At 41.4% G+C, this 24,873-nt stretch overlaps 1 protein-coding gene across 2 annotated transcripts in view; it reads left to right on the top strand.

Annotated features, from left to right (window-relative positions):
* The window catches only part of spns2 (spinster homolog 2 (Drosophila)), a 65,911-nt gene that overhangs the window by 15,160 nt on the left and 25,878 nt on the right, over nucleotides 1-24,873 (top strand). For both annotated transcript variants that reach the window (XM_041240983.1, XM_041240982.1), the window contains exons 2-3: nucleotides 895-960; nucleotides 18,294-18,430. In XM_041240983.1, coding sequence (XP_041096917.1) covers nucleotides 895-960; nucleotides 18,294-18,430 — 203 coding nt within the window. The remainder of the gene's footprint in view (nucleotides 1-894; nucleotides 961-18,293; nucleotides 18,431-24,873) is intronic.

Raw genomic sequence — 24,873 nt, 5'->3', positions numbered from 1 at the left:
ATTCACGCAGCTGTTGCATTTTCGTTGTCAAACACCATTACAGTAATGTAATGCCATCCCTTCCCTTGATTGTGCTGATTATGAAAACTCAGAAAGAAATTCACATAGTCACTCCTAACCTAGGAATGAGGAAGCTGCATTTAAGTAGTTCTGCTGAATTTGTTCAGCATCACCCAACCACTAGATTTGCATTGGAAATAATCCTACATGCCTGAATCCAGCTGCTTTTCTCCTAACCTTAGAGAAATAAACAGCATCCCCAAAGCAAATAAGCAATTCTGCGGAATCTAAGCTATTGACTCGCTAGAAATAAAAATAGTTTCTTTATAAACTGGAAAAGGGAGAAGCGCTACATAATTTAAAAAGTATTTTTATTCTACAAAGCAGACAGCGTTTCATTCCGCTGGCTTTGAATCCCGGGATGGAGATCTGTAATTACAGCGCGCTCACAGAGGCACTGCTGCGCTCTGCCAATTTCAACATGGTCTAATGTACTGGAGCGTCACAGAGGCAGCGCTGCAGTGCAATCTACAGACTAGTCAGTAATGCCTGCAGTAACTCAGCTGTGCAAAGGACAGCACAGAGAGCAATACTAAATCCAGTCGGATTCAATTAGAGTCCTGTTCCAATAAATCTAAAATGAATAACCCCATATACACACTGGTTACCATTGCAGTATCACTGTACCATTTCTGTAGCAGAAGTACTGTATCAGTAACTCTGGGCAGTAGTTATCCAAATCCATTGCACATTGCTGGAAGCAACGCTTAGAGTGACAGTAGAATATCTGAGGGCAGATTTAACATACAGGTGGTTTCTTTAGCAAGCACGCTGTCACTTTGCTTTCCTTCTGCTGCACTGTATATATTTTGACTGTCTCATTTCTTCCCTCAGGTGTGCTGCTTGACATCCAGCAACATTTTGGAGTCAGTGACAGTGGAGCCGGCTTGTTGCAGACAGGTAGGACCCCTTGAGATTTAGCAGTCACCTATCAGAAATCAACCAATCACAGTGAAGTATTTGCCAACATTCTATATTATACAATAAGAGATACCCTACATGCAACGCATTCACTTATAATACAGCACTCCCAGATACAAACACACAGACCAATACTCTGAGTCTGAACCACTGAACATTAGCTTTTGGTTTGAAAACCGTACAGCAAAAATCATAAAAGTGGAACCGGTAATACTAAAGTCAATATGAGAAGGGTTGGTTATCACTCCTGTAACTAGACTATTGTCAACATTGACAGTTTGCTTATAGGAGGTGGGACGTTACTGCAGCACAGAGTGACATAATTTAATGTTTTCTTAGCCGTGCCAAATAGCACTGGAATAACTCCCCACAAACAAGGCACTGTAGACACAGCACAGGCTACATTTTCCTGCCCAATAAAACGGACTGGGTTCATTTTTACGAGACAGTTCCTTTATTGAAACCTCACTGTGAAACGCAGCCTTGTTCAGCAGGACAGAGATGCGAGTGAATGCCTCCTTTCAACAGAGGTTCATTGACTGGCTGTGCGATGTTTGGGAACTGCGTGCGGCCCAGTTTTACAGCACATAAAAAAGAAGAAAAAAAACTGCCATTGGGTTGCTGATAATGCATTTACTTCTGCAATGTACGGCACTGATCGCCAGGGCAGTGGGGCGATTCATTTGAACAGTAAGATAAATGGAAGTCCTTGCTCTGGGTGGTGTTATTCCGATTACAGATGATGGCTGTTTGTTCATTTAGCTTTTTAAATCCGCCATGGTTTTATTGATTGAGAACAAACTGTACAAGGCTGTTAAATTCAATGGAGCCTAGATGAACTGCTCACCACAGAGACTATTTGAAGATGCCTAGAGCAATGGAAGTGAACTATCACAGCTCTGATACAATCCTTGTTTAGATTCACTTTGTATCATTTTCTGTTTGTCATCACATCCGGGTGACTTTTTTAAAAGTTTAAAGCAACCCTTGTGGCCGCAGTACAGCTCTCAAACTCTCTAAGTTCAGCTGGCACACCAGGGTGTAACCATGAACTTGCCCACCTTTAGCACCATGCCCCCTACTGGATGTATGAAGAAATATCATATAGAACTCTTGCAGGACTGAATAACTTGTTATGCAAATATGACATATTTAAAAGATGCATCTCCCTGTTGGATCTCATTCAGTCACAACAGACTAGAGGTGACCGGCTGATTGAGGGCCGAAAATAGACGCTCTGTTGGCTGATGCTTCCATTGCCCACAGTAGACTTTCCAAAGTATTGGTGTTTCAGGAGTAGTCTCCAAAGCAATGGAAAAGCAACTGAAGGAGTTAAGGATGGTGGTCACAGAAGAACGGACATCGCACTGAATCAGTCCTGCACTGGGTGCCAGTGGTACCCTACAGGCAGGTGTGCTGTATCTGGTGTCCAGTGAATGGAGGAAAGTGCAAGGCTTATGTGGTGTGTCTCTTGTGCTTTTGCTAACAACGCAAGGTGGCGGTTAGTTTTCGCTGATAGAGTTTTAGATTCACTCCCTCTTGCCCTCATTTCCCCGTCCTGTGGAATTTGGTGCCTCGTTGCGAAAGTCAGCATTATAAACACAGCAGCAGTGTCTTCTGGCTTCACAAAACCTGTGAAAACACAGGCTCTTCATTTCGTACGGCCTTGACTCCCTCCCGGTAGGGACAGTCGCAGCTGTGTGATTACCTGCAGGCTGATAGAAGGCTCTGTTTGTTTTGAATCTCTCTGACTGCTTCGCCTCGCGCCTGGCTGCTGACAGTGCTGCTGCTGGCTGGGTCTGAGAGAGGAGCAGCAGGCTGGGAGCAGTCGTTCAGCTGCAGATATGTGGTGGAAGAGGCTGCTGAAAGGAGGGCTGAATCAGCAGCTCCACCTGGTTGAGAAACGTAGAAACAGCCTGGTAAAAGATTTGATAACTACACAAGGGCCATGCTACAAAAAAGATGTGAACACATTCATTTTTCCTCCCTTTTTTAATGTCACTAACAGGTTCTGTACCTCTTTATTAGTGTTAAAGAGGTAAGAACCAGTGCACATCCAAAGGGTCATAATTGCACAGCACCTGAAAGGTTAAAATTATTTGTATAAAAAATATGAATTTATTAGATTATAGCCAAATGCAATCCGAAATGTTCAGGCTAGGAGTGTATGATTTTGGATTGGATCAAAATCAAGGCAGTTATCATGAGCACTATGTAAGACAGAAAGGCAGACAGAGGGATGGATGGATGGACACGATCAGCGCATAAGGGTCCCCTTTTTTTGAATGAGGACCCTAAAAATCAAGAGTGACCTCAACAGACCCGCGCTTAGACCTATGTGCTACATGTTGCTGGTGTTATTTTGGCTCAGCCCCAGTACATACAGCAATAGTTAAAGGCAGCAATGTACTTCTCTTCCACAAGTGACAGTGCTGTACAGAATAATAGGAAAGTGCATCACAAGAGCGGGTTGTAGCTACACATTTACACCAGGACAGGAGCCAGGGGCCGCTGCTGTGCTCTGATCCCTTGCTACTCAAGTAGTGTTGGAACGGAAAGACTGTCCAAATCATTAGCATTCTTCTCAGGATTTGTGACACGAGGGCAGCTATCAGAGGCGAGGGATCCACTTTGTCCAACACTAAGCCGGGGATGGGGAGCAGGATGACTGGACCCAGCCCAGCTCACACACTGACTCCCCAGTCGCTGGTGTACTTAACCAAATCAGCACTCGAAAGGGCCTAGAGCATGCAGTTGACAGGACTGAGGGGAGCTGTGGCTGGTGTAATCAGACACAGTTAAACAGGGCTTGAGAATTAGGTGACACATCGGGTTAAAGTGCTTTAAAATCCAATTTCTTATTCGCATTATCAACCCCCCCATCCCCGTCTGGGCTGAAGATCTTTAGCATGTACAGCAGTGTGCAAATGCATTGGAACAGCACAGGGTTTGTCATTTATATCCTTTATAGACCTACCTGCAGAATTTCAATTTTCGGTCAGTAATCTGTGATACAGAAATATCACCAATTATAATAGACACTCGTGTGAAAATGTTAGACCACTTTGTGCTTTAATTAGTCATGCATTTTACTATTTGTGGCTATGTGTTACTTTTCTGTTACTATTTTAAATGAATTGCATGTGTGGCCTATTAAACTCACCAATTAAATTAGACAATCACTGATTTGCCTATTTTGACAATTTTCCAAGATTTTTCAGTTGCAGTGGTTTGATGCGCACAAGAAATCAAAACTACAGAAGCAATGGGGTGTTGTAATAAAGCAAACAGGAGCAAAATTGACAGGGGACCAGTGCTAACGTCGTGCTGCAAACAGGAGCTCATGCTTTTCAGCCGCTCTTTCTCAACGCGATGGGGTTTGAGCGTTTGAACAGGATGACAGAACCTGCAGGATTTCCATCCTCAGGCTTTACAGAGTTAGCTGCATTGCATCCTTCATTCAGACTCCACGAGGGAGTGCCGGGTTTGTGCAGGAGCGGATTGGGCTGATGCATGAACGCTGTTCAGAGGCGTGCTAGGTGATAGCGCAGCAAGGCAGGACTGCTGTTGACTGCCACTCACTCACTGGCTGTGCTGCTGCAGCCTTGTTATTGTTTCAATCACAGTGCAGTGCCACTGCAACGGTAAAGCAAGGGGCTAAGGGATAGCACAAGGGCAGCTGCGATGGTTTGCTTTTAGGAGAATGGTACCACAGTGGAACGGTGACATTTTCATATTTTGACATACAGGTTTTTTAACATCTTGTGCCAGCAAGACCCTAAAAGAGTTATTTATTTTTTTATAAGAAATCGTCCAACAAACATCCACTTCACCACTGAGGGGGGAATTGCTGTGTTTTCCTTCAGAACGGATGTTGCTGTTTGTTATTGTTTGATAAAGGCCCCCCGGTTGCTCGTGTTTCTTGATGTTGGCATTAGTTACAGTTTGAAAGCGTGTTTGTTAGCAGAGGGGCGGCCGGCATTTCTCCGGCTGATGTTTTTGCTGACAGTTTGACAGATCCTTGTTACTGGTGTCTGCAGCCTGGCCGCAGCAGCACTTCCAAGAGACAAAAACGAAAGCGCCGATCCATTCACTATCAAGATCCACATCGTCTAGGCAAAGATTGTCTTTCTGAAAGGTAAAACAGACTGGTAATGCTACAGAACTGGGGATCGTGAAAGCACTCCTACAGCGATTCACATACAAGCCCAGAGATACCTCTTGGAATGAGCATTCCGTTCCGACATAATCATGACATCATCCACAGAATTCTTGAAAAATAATAATTCTTTCTACCCAGCTGAAGAAGGGCTAGTCTGTCCAAACACATGAGGTAAATCTAAATAAAAGTCTCCTTATAGAAATCCCTATGTTCGTTCCAGTGCAGTGTTTTAGATATGATGATATGAAAAAGCAAAAGCCCTATTAACTGGTGTTCTCACAGGCACAGCTGCTGTTCGTTCAATAGGAAGAGGCTTAATTGAAGCCCTGGTCCCCAAGCCTGCTGTTTGATTTGTATGTTAAGTCCCATAGGAAGGCAGAGCTGGGAAGGCCCACTGCGACTGTCACCCGCCCGTTCCCGTGACTTCCCTTCCAGGAGCCAGTCTTGCCTTAAAGAACCATCTCTATCTAATCTGGTATCGTAGCCCAATTAGAACCCCGCATTCCTCATACTAACAAACCGAGGTCTGTAGGAGATAGCAGGGCTGGTGAATAAACGGGCACTGCCCCTTCTCTTTGATGTGGAAGTCTCTGATGCTGTCTGTGTTAAAAACAAATACATAGATAGAAATAGAAGGCCTGTATGTATGGGCCAGCTACTGCCATAACATGCACATCTGCACGTTTTTCTCTTCCTTCCAGATGTTTCTGAAAGAGTTACACCGTCAGGATAGCAGTTGAGTTGTCTGATCAGATGAATTTTAAAGCCATGGATACTGCAGCTTTGTAGCACAGCATCGTTCTACAATTTCCAAACCACTGCGGAACCAACCCAGAGCTCTTTAGTTATTTCACAGTCTAAACAGGAGACAGGGTGGCAAATTCAGAGTGCGCTGTGAAGGTGTTTCTGTAAATAAGCTGACCAAGTCCAGGGCCAAGTTTCTTATTTCAGTACAGCCCGCAATGAGCCCAGGCCTGGCAATTCAGCGCGGAAGAAAATATTTCCAGGTTGGTGAGAAGTCTCCCTGCCTTGTGCAGCTGAGTTCACTGCCAGCGTGTTTGAAATGTTAATTGAGGAGGAGGTCCAGTTATTTAACTCTCATTGTCAACAGTAGTTTTTAGGGTGGCCTTGATGTAAAAAGAAAAGTTTATGCTAAGAATATTCACTTACTTTTTCTTTAGAGACACCCAATATTTATTTAAAATTACCGTGTCCCTGAATCATGTTCCCTTGTTACACAAAATAAGACCCTGCGTGTTTTGTCTGCTTTCTAGGCTGCATTGTTTGTTTGCTGTACGTTCGTCAGGTCCTCCCACCTTGCCACTTCATCTATTTAAAACTCAACATCCTCACGTTCAGGCAGAGCCAAGGAAGAACAACAGAAAATATCCTTCCTCCCGCAATGGTGGTTCTGCCTGGTTCCATTTTATAGAAGTTGGTATTTTTAACATGGTAACAGCCTTTTTAAACAGAAACGCAGCACTAATATTAATTCAATGGGATAGCACGTCCTAATATTTTATTTAACACTGTGTAAGCAAAGACACTACAAAATGAGATGAGGTAAGGTTGAAGGGACTCCTCCAGAATGTGTCTAGTGCCTTTGCTTTCAGTATCCTGCTGTTGTCATTGATACTGTATTGTTTTACTTCATGCTTGGAGGTTAAACTTGTGGCAGCTGCGGATTTCGCCCCAGGGTAACACAACAACTACAGCTAACAAGACAAACAAAGAGAGGGGGCTGGGTGGCACAGTGGGTAAACTCGCCGACTCCGAAAGGCTGGGTTCAAAAAGGTCAGAGTCCAAACCTGTTTGAAATAATGTTGCTTGACTGGAAAATCTGAAAATGTTGTCAGTTGGGACAAATGTTGTCCCTCACCTCTCTGAGAAAGGCTGGCCACGTCAGTCCAGGGCTGGCTTGAGGGATGCAAGCAAAGAATTTTTTTTTTTTTTTTTTGGGGGGGGGGGGGGGGGGGGGGGGGGTCTCTGACTCATATCCAAAATCAAAATCCATGAAAAAAATAATGAAACCTTTATGATTTACCTAAGGGGGATGTGGCATGATAAGAAATAGATACTTGACTGTTGCTCTAGGCATGGCAGAGAGAGAGAGAGAGAGAGGACACACAGAGCCTTCCTTTTTCTGCTAAATACTATAACTGTGATAGACAGTGCCTTAATCCATAACCACTATACAAAAGACTTTGTCAGACTAGCTTATGAGAAGCACTGCCTGTGTGCATTGAAAGAGGGAAGCACTAAGCTGGCTTGTGCATTTGAATAATCCCCTGGATCCAATGCCTACTCTGGAGTCTGGATCTGGTTCCAGGCTCTGTTAGTCACAGCTCAGTGTCTGTGGAGAAACCCAGCCCCAAGGAGTGAATGGCAATCGTGCTGTTCGAAAAGACCATGGTAGCACAAGGCAGCTACAGTGGTATGAACCATTGGTAGAAACACTGGTACCACAACAGCATCCTAAACCAATGCACACTGGTATACCATTGCAGTGCCACAGGCCACATCCGTACCTGAAAGTGTGCTGTGCACTGTGTTAGGACTGCTGCATGCACCCTTTCTAATGTTCCCTAGAGATTGTCAAATAAAGACTATAATGGGATCTAATATAATAATCTTAACAGCAGCAGGCTGTTAAAACTGCCAGCTTGTAAATCAATTCAACTGGAATGATTCATTGACACCAAATGCCATCCATTAAAATATTGAGGAAAGTCGTTTGAGATTTACGCGTTTTAAAGCAGCGTTTTTAAGATCTGCAAAGCACTGACACAGCTTTCTCCTTGGTTTGTAGAACGTAAACGACTCCCTATACCGTTTCAAACCCACCCCAAGAATCGAATCCTCTCAGTTTCCACTCGGCTATGTTTAGAAATTGTTTGAGGCCCCTTCTCCTCATGGTATTTCAGAGTCAGCTCGCAAGGTCTCCTCCTCTTCGAATGCAAGAGAAGAAACACCACCTTGTTCTGCAATTCAATTTTGAGCACCTAGCTGTTTTGGCTCGGAGCCATGCAGAAGCTTGCCTCTCTGCTAGTAGGATTGCTGAGTCTCTCTGTCTCAAGGGAACCCCATGCCCTCCCATCAACCCTGGTGTTGTTGCTACTCTGAATGCCAGGTGCTGTGCCCCCTTATCTAAGCAGTCAGATTGAACGGCATGTGGTGCAGCGGGCTAGTTCACTCCTCTCTCTCTCTCTCATGCTTTTCATCTCCTGGGTCTCAAGCTAGCCTCCGTATCACTAAATCACTTGCCAGCCACTGCTTGAGAGAGGACAGAATTACAGGATATGTTCAGGGCAGGATTGAGCTGTGAGGGGCCCTGTAGCAAATGTCACAAAATGACCAAAGAAGGAAAATAACTAAATATGTGATTGTTTTGGCCACATTACTACAGTTCTGAAGGCCTGAATGACTTTTTTTTAAATGTCCATTAAAAGTATGCTATAAAATAAGATAACCACCAGAGCAAAATGTAGCCTGTTTTCACTGAGCTACTCATAGAAAGAAAGGAGCATTTCTCCCTATTGCTCACTCAGTACTCAGGGTTTCCTATGAAAAACAAGACAAAATGTTGAGGCACCAGCATGGGGCCAAACACCCTCTCTGTTGTGTTGACTATTGGAAGACAAGAATGGGGGGGGGGTAAGGTAATTGTTTTTATGACATTGTGAAACTCTGTTGTTTCCTAGCTGCCTGGTTGTCCGTACAAAACATAAATCAATCGTATATTTCTGCTACATTTTCAAAGGAGTGGAATTTCCTTTACCGTGTAAAAAATAACCATGTTTTCAGGATATCCTCCCAAATTTACGGCAAACCCCCACCCTCTTTTCTGGTTTACTGGTTAACCCTTCCAATGCTACTGTGGAGTCGGTACCAGACTGACCCCTGTGGTGAAAGTGAAGTACTGCACCCAAAGGAAAGTATACCAGGTCTTTCACAGCTCTTGAAAGAGAGCCTGGCTCTTCTGTACCACGGATGTACTCACTACAGTGAAGGACTATCACACTTTGTATATACTATTTATAAACTAGGGATGTTAGTACAGAAATGTAGGGTACATGAGCTGCAGTCACAGTGTGTGTGTATTAAGTATACATCAGTATGTTTTGTTTTGTTAAGGAGTATAGTTTACAGAAATCTCAGCAATGTAATCAACTGGTACAAAGGAACTTTATTTTATCATAACTAATGCACATTATTTCGAGCATAGCTAGTCCTTCCAGCCTCTCTTTTTGTTTCTTATTCAGCCTCGGTTGCTATGGAAACCAGGTGGAGGTGAGGGTAATGCTGTTTTCCTCCGAAACTGACACCCAGGAGGAATTATCCAAAGAAATCAGAAGCAAAACAAGAAAATTCATTTATCAGGCACAGCCTGAAAGAAACTCGTTAATAAATCTTTGACAGCAGTCTAAATAAATGCAGGGTTGAAAAATAGCTTCTGTTTTGCAAACACATTGCAAAATATCCTCCCCCCCAGTTTCATTCTACTGTGGTTGTGAAAACCAAACTAACTGTAGTTACATCACAAACCGATACACAATGTATTGTTTGAAAAGCTGCTTTCGAAAACCAAAAGCAGTAGCATTTAGTTTTGGTTTGTTTTGTTGACTCATTAAAGCATTGTTGTGTTAATCCACTCAACACCCAATGTCTAATCAGTATCGCTATGATAAATATTTGGAATGCAGAACAAATAAACACTGTGGGTTTTTCATTCCTGGGAATGAAACCTTCAACACGCCTCACTGTCACAGCTCTTAATCAAAGAGTTTTACTGAATTCCCGACAGTACACCTGGTGAGCCACAGTCTGAACCAAGAACAAAGGATTTTGTCAGTTTCTGCTCTAGATAGATATCATAAAAATGGTTGAGGGCAGTGTCACACCTTGAGACTTGAAAATGTAGTTCTACACCTCAATTCACTGTCAAATATATCACACGCTTGTGTGTACACGCTGTTTAACGATTCAAAAGAAAGACATAACATTGAAAGACGGACATTTGGACGGAAAGTCTTTCTCAGTGTTCTCAGTGTTGAAATGGGCCTTTTCTAAATTATGAAAGGCTCTGCCTTCTTCTGTCACAAGCTGAGACTCTTCCTGGTTTTTAAAATCAAGATTGAAAATATATTTTTACAAAATAACAAATTGATCTTACTTTTTATAATTTTACAATTAAAACCACATTTTGTATCTTTTTTTACTGTGTTTTTTTTTTTATAAAATTCTGTATTAGACTATTTTCAATGGAGTTCCATTTTTGCGTGTGAAGAGCTTTGGTGATGAAAGGCGATACGGACGTGTGAATTGCTGCTGTTGAAATTAGTTTTGATTCGCATACTAAATCAAAACTAATTTCAACACTGAAGACACTGAAAAACATGTTTAGTCGCCCCCTAGTTTGTCATTGAAATACTTTAACTTTGAGTGTTTCTGAATGTACCACTAATGAGTGTTTTGTTGATTACAGTATGCCTGTAAAGTCTCTGAAATGCCTTCTGATATACATGGCTTTACAATTCCCTGTCCCTTCAGAATCCCCTGTGGAATGAGAGATAGCAATCACTGAGGGCTGGTCACGTATCTCTTCAGAACAATAGAAACACTTACTTCATAGCCTAACGTTAGGAGTTTTGTCCAGTGATGGATTGGACTACAGCCTTTAAAATGCCTTTATCTGGGAGTTTAATACATTTCCTGCATGAAAACACGATTGCTTGTTGGTTTCTCACTTTTCCTGTAAAGGATGATTCACCAGGATGTTTCCTCCAGTCCTGAATGCCTTTAGCTTTTCTGTTCTGCCTGCAACACGCTTTTTTCTTGAAGAATAAACAGTGGCAATGGTTACCACGTCGTCATAGCAACCCCATATGATACTTCTCATTTTACGGGTGGTTAGACATTCCAGCCCTGTCATAGCATTTGTGGGAGTCACCACCAAGTCTCACTTGCTATGTTTTTAAAAAAATTATATATTTTGAAATTAAAGATGTTTACAATACGTATTTAAAACAGGCCAGATTTATGACCTGTTGGGATTTACAAGAACAGCGCCCTCTAATGGCCCAAAGGAAAGAATGTCCGCCCCCACTGACAAATTGAGGATTCAGCTCTTGGCAATTGTCCATAATACCTTGCACGCTGCGGGGTTCTGGTGTAAATTAATCGTCATGGCGACTATCGCGCAGGATCAAACCAGAATCAGATGCAAAAGTCAGTTTGAATTGTACCTGCATGCTAGCAGTCCTCTAATCTGTGCTAATGTTCACATGTATGTTCTATATTAAGCGATTAGCTGTCTGTGCCACCTAGCCTCTTTACCTCCATTATAAACACAGTGTGAAAAATTACTATGCAAATCTATTATATTAAACAAGGTAGAACACGGCTCTGGTAATAAGCAGACACACACAGTCACTCTCTCAATTACAATTAAGCTGCTTTGGAAGACAGATGTCCTTGTCTAATGAATTAATTTGTTCAGAATGCATGGGAATTTGCATTGCAGAACAGATTAAATTCTAACCAGTCTTTTTGAATGGAGCAGTAACACAATGAGCATTCAGCTTGAGGCTCCTAGTACCTAATCTGATCAATCCGGTTAGGGTGAACTGCAGGAACCTTGATTAGTCAGAGGGTTTCTTTTTCCCTCTTTGTTTTGCTTCTCTGAGCTATCGGGCTTGCAGATCACATTCATCACCTCCAGCTGCTGCATGTCTGTTTGGTGCAAGTGACAGATTTCACATCAGTGCAGCCCCGCTCTTCTGAAACCGGGATCAATTAGGACTGCTTCAAAGAGAGCGAGTGGCTTGTGCAGCCTTTATTGGGCTGGAAAACTAACTGGGTCCAGAAGAGGAGGGTAAAGAAGTGTACAACCACAGTGCTTAACAGACACACTGGAGGCATATTTTTTCAGAATAGTGAACTTGAACACGGGAACAACTCATGTCTGTGATCCCTGGGGTCTGCTTCCTACGGTTGCTCGGCAACGCTATGTCTGACGCATGTCACAGTGATGTGAGAAAGCGGACGCTCTGAAAACACACATGGATGTTGATTTAAACCAGGAAAGCCAGCATATTAACTCAAACAGCATTATCAAACTTATATCTGCCATAACAAATCAGACCTCAATTATTAATTTCCGTTAGTACACCCAAGTTAAGAGAGTTACCTTCAGACAGCCCATTTCAGGTAGCTATATGACACATTTCCCACCGCAAGTCTGTTATACTCAATTTGCTCCCATGCAATCTGCAACCCAATTTGCAGTCAGACTTCACACACATTTCAAAGATCACGTATGTGTCACGTTTTTGTTATTTATAAATGAATTTATTAGCCTCCAGTTTCCCCCACACAGTATATCATTTATTCAGTCTTTGAGTTTTTTTTTTTCTGCAGTGCAACATTTAAAACCCACCTTGTCCTTTTGCTTGTTGGGTAACTTCCACCATCAGCGAGAGTCTGATTTCAGATCAAGTCAATTCTAATAACAGATGGACACTTGGCTTAATTATTGCAAAGCATGGGTCACTATTTTGTGCTCCTGGCTTTTAGGCTAACCCTGTATGCATACTGTGACTGATGGAGCAGGTGACACAAGTGTCCTATCTAATACATTACTTAACCTGGGAGTGTTGCTTTCTCATTATCCCAAATAGCCATAATGTGCACTGTCGTTGTTTTTACCTGTGTCTGTTTTGCCTGTGAATCATCACTGGAAGGAATGCCTGCTGTACTTTCTGTGACGTTGTTACACCCAAAGACACACACCTACATATTTCACATACTCGGCAAACCAGATAATCAGTGTAATTGCTTCTTTAAAAAAAAAAACCTCCCACAACAGCAAGCCTTGTTGCTGCTCCCTTTTGGAATGCATAGATTGTGTTACGATTTCACATGTTTGAAAGAGCCGACCGCAGCTTGTGAGAGATTTTACTTCTATGTGGCCTGCAGAAATTGACATGTTGAAAATGAAATGCGTGTCACACAGGTTTAGAGCACCAGGCTCCAGAGGTGTATGGAGGTGCCTGTCTGCCTGTTTGTATGTGCATATTACATTGCTCTAAATTCATTGCACACTTTTGCTGGGCAATATTAACAGTGCCCTGTCTAAATACAACATGCATTTAAGTCTTAAAAAAGGACCAAACTCGGCACTGAACTTACTGTTAAAGGCAAGAAACACTGAAGAGACTGACGTACACTGAAATTGATGTTGGTTTAATGATTTTAACCAATGATGGTATCAAGACCGCACTGTTTAGCTCAATTCAATATACCTTCAGAGCTTTTTGAGTAGGTTATGAATAGATACCTACAGGAGTACCAGGTTGTTTACCAATTAAACAGCCGTAGTACTTTATAGTGAGTGGAAAAGTCACGTATTTGCTTCTATGAGTCTGGACAGGATCGACTGGCAGGGTCACCGCAGGGGCAGTTTACATTAAACGCATAGCAACTGTGCAGTCAAGTCAGGGGCAGAGTGACCTCTCGAGAGAGGAGGGGGAGGTCATATTTGCAGGTTGAGGTGTAACCCCAATGTAAAGAAATTGAAGTGGAATCACATTTAAAAGTGGTTCTGAAGATTACCGCTGAGAGAGTCATGTTATATTGTTATTTAATAGCACTTTGCTGGGGTCAGGCCATCAGAATGCTGTGCGTGCAGAAGAATCGCTCGATTCCCGCTAATCTTCGGCTGCAGTCAGTCAGGCCTGTTCTTTGCAGCTGTTTAATGAGCAGACTGCTCGCACCTTGGGGTCCGGTTGCAACTGAGACCCTTGTGAGGATCAATCAAGCAGGCTGCCTTTGTCGGTCTCATTTTGTGCGAGAGGATTTTATACAATAGCGCAGTCAATAATGGAAAGACGAGATTAACAAAAAAAAAAAAAAAAAAAACGTCTGGGTTCAGTCAAAGAAAGACCCCAGAAAAAAACAGGATTTCCCACATGAATATGAAATTTGAGCTGCAATTATTACCTTTAGCTATATATGTCTTTATGTATTAGAAACTGTGCAAACCATTGCTTCCAAAGGAAAATTGAATTGTGTTTTTTAAATTCACTTACTGGCATTGATCATGTTCCCAACAACCATTGGAGTCTTCCAGTTCCTCATTTGAAGAAGTCGTGTGACTCCGTGACCTTTCAACTCTGATAGAAGGTCATAGGACAGGTGGAATAACTAAAGCCTTAAAACTTTCCCGGTAGGATCGGCTGTGCTACTTACACAGCCCCCCTGATTAACGTGCAGTTGAATATTTCATTTCTAATACATTATGGTCAGAAAGAAGTCTTTCCTAATTAGAATTACAGGTCCAGAGTTAGTGAAGTTGTGTGACAAGTGATCGAGTTAAACTGTTCCTGTTAGAGGCACACAGAGCCTTGGGGGAATCTAATAATTACAACAATTTAATAATTAATAATAAAATCTGTTACTCTTCAGTTGTACTGCTTTGCAAGAACAAGGAGAACATTTCAGGGTACCATTCTACTTGTGAGATGTCTTCTTATTAAAACATTTAGCCTATTTTTAAAGAGGAGACGATGATCAATTCAGGAATACCAAGGTATTTAGTATATAAAGGTCCGAGTGGGCATCCCTAGGCTTGCTGTGAATCATTTGTTGTTGCCGTAATTTGTGCCAGTACTGTATGTATTGAAGTACTTAAAAGAAAAGTACACACATTTGTTTTAGTACATAAAAATACTCCTAAGAATACATTTGCAAAATGTTTAAGATGATAATGAGAATGCAAACCCAAACGCTTCCTGATCCACGGTGCGCCACAAACATCAGAAGTTCAGTGTGCCGGTCGGTGCCTTGGCTGAAGCAGCAATAACTTTTTTTTTTTGTTTTCCCCGTTCTGCATTGCTGGTGACCTGGTGAACATAACAAGAAACCAAGAGCTAACCAAGCCAAGCGAGTTTACATGAATGCACACGAGATATTGTGCTTATGATTAAACCACTCAAAAAGAATGTTGTACTGAGGCAGGACAAAAAAAAAAAAAAACAACCTGCCATGCATAGCACACACTTTTCAGCAAAACAACTGATTGACTTATGCAAATAGGCATTTGGAACATTTTACTGAAGCCTAGTTCATTGACACCGTTAGCTTTCTAATGACATTGTAGTTTAAAGTCATTTTAAAAATAATTCTCATGCCACAGAACTCAACAAACACTTTAGAATAAAAGAGAAAAGTTTCACAAAGTCGCAATTTCATTTCACCCTGTGAATGAAGTCAGGAGAAAATGGTTGAAATTGCCTTTTGAAGACGACAATGTAAGGAGATACTATACTGTACCCTAAGGGTACATTTCCCATTTAAATAAATAACGTTCTTTTGAGTCACCTAATAAAAAACGAAATGCAGCCCTCTATAGTGCTGGCTGAAATTCATCTCTCAGAAGGGTTTTGTTATGGGGATACACTTCAACCTTAGGCCATGCCTGCCAATCACCTGGCATTCAAGCGAGCTTAGTTAATGAATACCATAGACAGTCTCACTCACCAGAGCCAAGAGCACAGCAACACTGTCTGCAATTACCATCAGGTGTAACTGGAAGAGACCCATACCAACATCCTTGTCAAAGCAGTCAGCTAAGTACAGCTGGTAAGCAGGCAATGGATCTTGCTAGGCGTGTGTTAGTTAACAATCTGCGGCTGGCAGTCCCAGTTAGAGCGAATCCTCTCCATGACACGGGGAGACGCAGCTGCTTGTTTTTACTCAAAGTGCTCAAAGTGTCACTCCAGTTCCCACTGCGAGGTATACCGTGGCGTCAGCTGCGCTGGAGGCCAGGATGAAACTCCCTGTCCTTGTCTACAAAGCCAGAACCAACCGGCTTGTAAGTGGGTCCCATATGCAGCGTACATGCAGTGTGCAAATGAAGATGAAATAGTTTTTGCTCATGCCTTCTTTAGTGTGCTGACTTCTTGACTTAGTTTCTTAGTTTTTTCTGCATATTGGGAGACTTGCAGCATCATATCTATTAAAATATAGCACTGGCAACACCTTGAGATATGCAATTAGCTGTGCTGTTCATATACAAAAGGGGTCTTTTTCATTACGTATAAGGCATTCATTTTTTACCAGTACACACATGCAATACTGATGTTCTGCAAACAAAAACTGTGGTTGCAATGAAGAACCAGCTAGGGAGGTTTACTCGTGTAGAGCTCTGTTCTGTGCCGTACAGGTGTGCTTTCCTTCTCAAACACTGTGCCCTGGTTCCAGTTTGCACCCTGGAGTATACACCTCTGATAAGTAAGGTCCAATGTTCTGCGTTATTTAAACCTTATCCGTACTTATGATAAAACAGGCTCTGCACTGTACTTTTCATATCCAGTGAATGCGCTTATGCAAACGGGATTTCAGTAACGCCCACTAAAGCCAGATCTAGATGTCTGACTTAATGCCTGGAAAAATGATGTCAGAGCATTAATAATTCAAAATGATTTTTATTTTTTTTTGCAGCTGCGATATTGTCTTTTATCCAGCTCCTCTCTGCTTGTGGGTTTTGTGAACTCAACGGCAGTAGGTTTGCAGTCAAATCTGGATCTCAAGTGAAATGTATTCTCAGGTCTTGGCACAGAGAGAAAAAGCTTGCGGTTATGCTTGTATTAAAACTGGCAATAACGTAGCAGGAGAATAGCTGGTGGTTGAAGATTACTGCATTTACACCAGATCTTTATAAAACTAGAGCGGTCAGATCAAGGCTGTTCGTTTTTGTCTGTGGACTGCCAAACTGGACAACAGTAAGATATTTTACTGAAAAGCAGAACAAATTCAATTGCAGGCTAAAATATTATTCTTTGACGTTCGATTAATAAAATATTTCACTGCATATTCTGGGCAGGTTTTTTTGGGGGGGGGGGTTGCCTTAAAAGGCATAAGTTGTTTACAGTCCAGTTTGTTTGCATTCCAAAAATGATTTCTAGTGGCAGGAGCCTTCTCACCCCTGAAACCTGCTTGAGCATCTGTTCAAACCCAACAGCAGCAGGCTAGGCGAGCTTCTGTAACTGCATGCTCTGCTATTTCGTAGAAAGCAAACCAGAAATGAACAAGAGGATCGCTTTCTTCCCCCCACATGTTGTTTTGTTATGATTATAACAGATATTTTACAGTAAATACATACATGCTGTCAGACCATTGGAGTAAAACTGAGCTAGAGAACAGGAAGTTCATATTCCAGATTGAGAACCATAATATAGAAGAGATGGGGGAGACTAGTGATAATATTATTGATAGTTCTACTAAGTAGGAAGATAACCTTGATTAACAACCATTTGAGTCTATTATAATATTTCCCAAGTGGATACATGCAGACTGCTCAAAAAAGAAAATAAATACATGCCCTCCTCCCTTAAGGGGTGATAGTTGGAACATTTTAAGACATTTTTTTATTTTCTTTCAATAAAGAAAACAGATATGGGAGTTTGGAGATATGCATTACTTTCCTTTTATTTTCAAAAGCAGAGCTATTCCCATCCATCCTTTCTAATGCAGAGGATAGTATAATGCTGCTTAAACACGCATGATTTCAGGATATCCTGAAGTCGGCCACTTGGGAATTCGCTCTGCCAGGATCCGAATGCTGAGTCTGGGATACACTGCGACGCTAGTAGCTAATTATGGAGATAGAACCCCTCCCCTGAGTTCTGTAAGAATGGGCATTTAGAACTTGTATACATGTGGAGTTAGTCCATCTGAGTTTGGATGAGACAGGATTTTCAGTTGAAGGTTGTTGCTCATCAATGTTTTATAATTGTGTTGTTTAATGCGGAACAGATCAATCAGGGCTAATGAAATATTTATTATGTTCAGACCCTTGACTGTTAAACACTTGCTTCATTTTTTCCCATCACGACAAGGAGGGGTGGGGGTGTCTGTTTTGGTGCAGCTGACTTTAGTTACTTGGGGGGGGGGGTGAGCAGTTCAGCCTCAATTCTCATCCAATCCTTTGCCCTCTCTTCTTAAAAGAATGTCTGCCTGCAGAGGTTCGGAATTGTTTGCCTTGTCATCTGGACTATACTGCTGTTAATACCAACCAACTCATTTTAATCAGTGATCCAGTTCATCTTCTAACGACCCCTGACCCTGCTCCTCCTTGTCTCTGTTTCAGTCTTCATCTGCAGCTTCATGGTGGCCGCCCCCATCTTTGGTTACCTTGGCGACCGCTTCAACAGGAAGGTCATACTGGGCTGCGGGATCTTCTTCTGGTCGGCCGTCACTCTCTCCAGCTCATTCATCACGAAAGAGGTGAGAAAAGATCGAGAGTGTTGCATTGATTTCCTGGCCCTGGGAATATGTTGAATTTTTTGTTTTATTTTATTGTTAGTTGGGAATGATTGGTCGTAAAAAGAAGCAGCTAATATCTATTATTATTATTATTATTATTATTATTATTATTATTATTATTATTATTATTATTATTAATCATTTATCAGATGCTTTTATCCAAAGTGATTTACAGAGACTAGGTGGTGAACTATGCATCAACAACGGCTGCATAGTTACTTACAATAGGACCTCTGTTTTACTTCTCATCCGAACAACGCAGATAGTCTTAGAATGGTGTTGCTCATTGTTTTTTGGCATCTCCTTCTGTCAAGTTTCATCATTCTACAGTGAAAGTTTTTTATTCCCAGAACAGACGTACAAATTACCCAGCATATAATGGGTTCCAAGGTTGCTTCTGAATAAAGAGGAACTAGTCACGTTCAAGGGCTTTATTGACACCAGAAAATTTCACCATTGATTAATTTGGGGGCTCACTTGGATTAAAGCACAGTGCTGTAAGTTTGTTGTATTCTTACTCGGGGATGGTTAACAAAGCTCTAAAGGTGAGGTCACTGGTGCTTGAATTGTAAATGTTCACTGTGCCATGGAATGGTTTACGAAGCACATACAGGGAACAGTAGAACACTGTTCTCACAGCAGCACAAGTTTGCTCTTACCATCAGGGTGGCCTATCAGTCATGCCTATGTTAGTCTGTCCAATAAATCCTGGGCTCCTGATTCACTAGAAAATCATTCAAAGCTAATAACACGAAGATGAAAAGCAGCTCCCAGGAGTACAAGGCTGGCCGTCTTGATTCAGCAGTTACAGTAATTGAAATAGCTAGAACAGGGTTGACAGTCTTGGGGTCTGTTTAATCAGAGTAGTAAGATGCTGACTAACTCCGTTCATCCCTACAGAAACAGATGCCCCCTCCCCTTTCTAAATCATGGGGTTCAAGGGGAGCTCAAGAAACAACCACTTCATAAGCAGACTGCAAGCAAATGGCCTAATCAAGTGGATCAATAATGTCTTCTTGCTTACTGGGAGACGGCCACAATTAAGTAATTGCAGCAGCTCTTTCATAGGGAGTGACACCCAGTTATTTACTCTAAATAGTCATGTTTCAACAGTCTTCATTGTTGCCATTTTTACCAACAATCTGAAATAGTTTCATGTGTATCAAACTTTAAAAAAGTTCTTTATATAACTTAAAGCAGAGCCCTATTTATCACAGCAAGATGAGCTGCTATAGCTCAGGGGGGGGGGTTCATAAATTAGGTTATAATGGGAGTATGACGGTGCATAAAAATCAACAACTATTAAAGAATGCGTTCGTTACATGTAGGTTTGACACGAAAGACTCTGAGCTTCATTATACCACCAGAAGCCTGCAGTCCGACGATATTAACATACAATGAATTATTACTATGGGTTTAACTATGAATCACAAACACAGTAAGTCTTTAATTAGTCTGCAATGCAGAAGTACATTTTTCCATTGTTGTATATGTTCCAGAAGGGGGGGTGACATTTTATTCTGGTGCTCTACTGCATTCTAAAGGTTTCTTTGCTGTTAATGTCACAGAGGAGAAAATATGTAATTGACAAGCAACAAAGGCAATTGAAATGGCTAAGTGTTTGGAAATTAGCAGGAAGGATGAATCATGTTGCAAAAATCTAAATGTCATTTAACTTCCACCTATTATTGCTTTCAGGTCCTATCAGCAGCAAGTCCATTTTATTTAAAATGTCGCTCCTCATAACAACCGTCACTTCAGTGACAGCATCACTTTAACAATTATGCTTCCATAAAAACAATTCCCAGGCGGTATTAATACTTTCCTGGACCTTCTGAAAAATGAGTGGAACATTTATTCCAGTTTACACATTATTGATATTGAATAAAATACAATACAATGTGCTTTTATATAGCCTCTTCATGCAGAGCATCCCAGAGGCGCTTTACAATAAAAACTAATAATAAAAAAAAACACTGGCCAATCAATCCAGCTCAAAAATAAGCCAATGAAATATGTTTTCAAAACTGATTTAAAAGATTCAGCTGTGCCAGCACTTCTTATAGAAATTGGGACTGAGTTCCACAGGCAACTAAAAGCCCCTCCTGATTTTAAGCCACTTCTGGGAACCACCAATTGTTTAGCATTTACTGATTGCAAGCTGCGACTAGGAGCACAGGGCACCCACAGCGCTTGCAGATATCGAGGACCAAGGCTGTATAGTGCCTTGTAAGTAGTGAGACGAATTTTAAAATCAGTCCTAAGTTTAACAGGAAACCAGTGCTGTGATTTAAGAATGGGATTGATATGTTGTGAACAGCTGGTGCGTGTGAGCATTCTAGCCGCAGCATTTTGAACTTAGAATCAGGGAGGCCAGCAAACAGAGCATTGCAATAATCCAGAGTATAAACAAGAGCATGAACCAACATCTCAGCATCTTCATCAGATACAATGACAATTAACACTATGGATCTGACCATCTTATTTCAGTAGATTCCCAGTGTGTATTGGTTCATACCATTGCTATATTTGGTTATCTCTTCACCAACACAGTCTTAAAACCTTGAGTCATTCACAATATCCTTGTCTTGTCTCGATTTACTTTGTATTGGCTCCCAACAACACGCTCAGATCAGAGATGGTCTGCCTGCCCAGGTGGCTCAGAACAGCAGTGCAACCTGCTTCCCTAAATCCCTGGTCGTCGCTAATCCCAGGGGGCGTGTGGCTGTCTGGGGAAGGTCTTTAAGACAGCCTGCAGCTGAGTTCAGTCTAATGAGAGACAGATCCAGACAGCACTCTCCTGAGGTCCCGATCGTGCTACCTGGTTTGATGAGCCCTCTCCACCCACACAGCATTACAGCTGCACTGTCACACAATCATCTTCTAGTCCCCTCTGATTCAGTGTTGATTGTTTACTACCCTTAACCCTTGTTGGCACACACTGTATCTCATCAGTAAAGGCCTTGTTGGCTTTCCGCTTGGTTTACAGCATACCGTTCACAATCAACCTCTCCTTGAAGCCTTCTTGTCACTTCAGGTGCGACTTGCAAAACAGAAATGGTTTTGTTAAAGATTTTATAGGAAAGCACCGATTGAGAACTGGTATTTTCAACACTTGCTAGTTAGTAAAGACTAGTGGTTTTGGGGACTGCACCTTTAAGGTTCAATAGAAATCATGGGCAAAATATCCAAAACTGGGATAGCTTTCATTATACCTTTTCTAATTGTAACTGTGTATCCCTTATAAAAGTTCACTGCTATATATAGTTGTAAAGGCATAGTAGGGAAGCTTAGTGCACGGTATAGATGAAGTACAACATGTATACAGCAGTGAACAAAACATGGACCTGCATCTTTTAAGCTATAGTCCTGAGAGTTAAATGCGAAACAAAACTGAAACCTACAATCACGGGTACACAGCAAAGAAGAAAGGGACTTTACTGTTACATGTTCCAAAACCACATCACAGTAAGAACCTTCGCACAGCATGACCCCATTTCCAGTCAGCACAGATTCCCATCACATAATCCCTTCTGAATTATGTAATAAAATAAGTAATAGATTCTTAGAACTGAATTACACTGGGAATTGTCAGGTATTAAAAGTGCTAAAAATGGAATGCGGTTGTCTCCCCAGGCAACACCCAGTCAAATATTGATCTGTTTTCTATTTATGTCTGCTTCCTCTACACAGCTTAGCCACACAGCTTTATGTAAGGTACCGACACTATAAGATGAATCATTTGAACAGCTGCCCGTTATAGCACAACTCAGATCCAGTAATGGAAAATGTATTTTTAATTAGTTATAAACCTAGTTCTCTGACCCAGATACCTTGAAGTGCCTCTGTCAGTTTCATAACAAAAAGTTTTGGGGACACAAAGAGGCTGTTCGGCCTATCAAGGCCCGCCCCTTTCTAACACCCCATTAGCTCCTACGAAGCGATCTTTAGTAGGACAGAATGTAATCGTTGTTTCAGTGTTTTTGATGGTACTACGTCACCTGGTTGGATAAAACATACAGTTGTAAACTTACTTTTACTCAGCTCCGATTTATGCCCTAACCGGCAGTCACTTGGGCTAACTGTATCTAGACCGGTTCCACTGAGAGAGCGGTGATCTAGCACATTGAGAGAAATGATTATGAACCATGGTTAGTGAGGTTAGATTTATATATTTTTAGGTGTAACGTACAAGGTCATAAACATCAAACTCTAATGACTCTTGGCTGTCTCCAAGTTCACTGCTTTTACAAAGAAGTCATTGTTATTATGCACACCTAACAGTTCAAACCGTTTTACTAACCATCGCTATACAGCCAGCAAAACAGAAAGATTTGGTCATGAAATGAATGCTATTAAAAGGGAAATAAAAATAGCGAAGTAGCCATGGTAGTAATACAAATGCATTATAGTGCATAATTGGATTCTTGAGGAATGCCAATTTAAAGGAGGAAACACTTTAAACACTTTAAATGGTCTTAACGCTGTAACATTTGTGCCAGTGCTTTGAACTTGGAGATATCCGAGTTTTTTTTTCTTTTTTAACCCACATGTTTTCTTCGAGCACATGTTCGCCGTTACATTTTGTATGCGGTGCAGTAATATTTAATTGGGATTTAATTAGACAGTTTCTTTCAGAGACCTCCACTAATGAAGCCCAGTTAATGTGTAATATGCCAGAGCCACCCTTCAGAGTGTACTGCAGAATCAGCTTTCTATAGTGCGTCACATGACTGCTATCAGAACACCTGCTAAACACAGCACAGCAGGCACCAGTAAACAGCATTAACAGATGAGAAGCCATAGACGCAAGTGCATGTCAGAGTAAATCTGTAAGGAGCTGCTGGGGATACAGTATAGGAGGAGAGACTGAGACCAGTGTAGCAGTCGGGCTCCATTTACTCAGCAGAGAGACGTTTCTTTCTATTATTCAGCTGTCAGAGATACTGCATCACAAAGTGTAGGGTCATGGGTCACGGAGTGAAACCCTCTGAGTGGTGGTTACAGTGTCCTGTCAGAGCCAGAAATGAACTATTATTAATGAGAAACTTCTGAAGAGGTTTTGGTAACACTTTGCATTAGATGTCTCTAATTACTGCATATTTACATAGTAGTTACTTAGTAAATACCTGTTTACTTACACATAATTGCAATGTTATTTTGCATAGTTACAATGTACTTAACATGTAATACTTTTTACACGATGTATGTAAGTACACACAATTGTATCAGAAAAGGGTTAGCTTTAGGGTTACAGTTAGGGTTAGGATTAGGGTTAGGGTTAGGGATAGGGATAAGGTTAGGGTTAGAGTTAGAATTAGGGTTAGGGTTAGGATTCTCAAAAAACAGTGCCTGTAAAACAAATCTTTTAAAATGGCAAAAGTAGGCAATTTGCAGCATTTGCTCATCGATTCTTTCCCGGCAGTTCTTCTAGTTTATCGTATCATCTCAGTCGCCAGTAAGCTGATTTTTCTTTTTAGTCGACGTATTTCTTTCAAACAGTATCAGAAAATGAACAGATACATATTGTACTTTATCTTCAGCTCACCTAAATAAAATAGCATAAAATAAATCAAATGCCTTTGCAAGTTTGAAACTCCAAAGCTTTACAGTAGACCAAAAGCAGATCTGTTGAATCCAGTATTGTAGGCTGTCTGTAATTCAAACTAAGATATACACTCAATGAATTTAGTCTTTTTCTTTTAGACATGGCATTTGGCTGAAGGAAACGCTAACAGGCAGTACATCTCAAAAGAAAATGTGCCTTTCAGTACAATTTCATATCACTAGCAAACAGGCGTGATTAATCAATTAATCGATCATTGATTGGCTTACTAATCGATCAATAGAAAAAGTCAAGATTAAAACCCCTAAAATAAAGGCTATATATACAGTTTTATACAGTGTTACCAAAATCGAATGTTGTTTAATATCTTAAATTCCACATCAAGTAGCAAATTTGAGCAATATAGAATTTGTGGCACGGAAATGTAGTGCAGTGTGTTATTACGCTATACAATTGTAACATAGCACAGCATAGGCGTGTGTACAGTATAGGGGTCAGTATACTGTACCAAGCTGAATGGCAGTACAATGCTTATTGTTTTGACATAAAGATAGGAAGCGTAACTGCTGTGAGAGAATCCATTCCCAGGAGGTTAGTGTGAGCAGAAAAGGGGGAGTGGGGGATTATGAATAGCCCCTAGACATGTCACTTAGGAATGTTCCTCAGTGACTATACAGCTCATATTCTGAGGGCTGGCAGCAAGGAGCTGGGTGGACTTCCTGTCTCTCTTTCAGCTCTCCACAGTTTTAAAGGTCAGGGCCCACCTTTTTAATTAAGGAAGAGTTCATATCCTCCCCAAAGCCTGGGCTTTTCCTTTCCTGTTCACCTGGATATTTGG

The sequence above is a fragment of the Polyodon spathula genome, unplaced genomic scaffold, assembly GCF_017654505.1.
Source record: "Polyodon spathula isolate WHYD16114869_AA unplaced genomic scaffold, ASM1765450v1 scaffolds_732, whole genome shotgun sequence".
NCBI lineage: Eukaryota > Metazoa > Chordata > Actinopteri > Acipenseriformes > Polyodontidae > Polyodon > Polyodon spathula.
The sequence above is the reverse complement of the archived record's forward strand: the minus strand, read 5'-3'. Positions and strand labels throughout refer to the sequence as shown.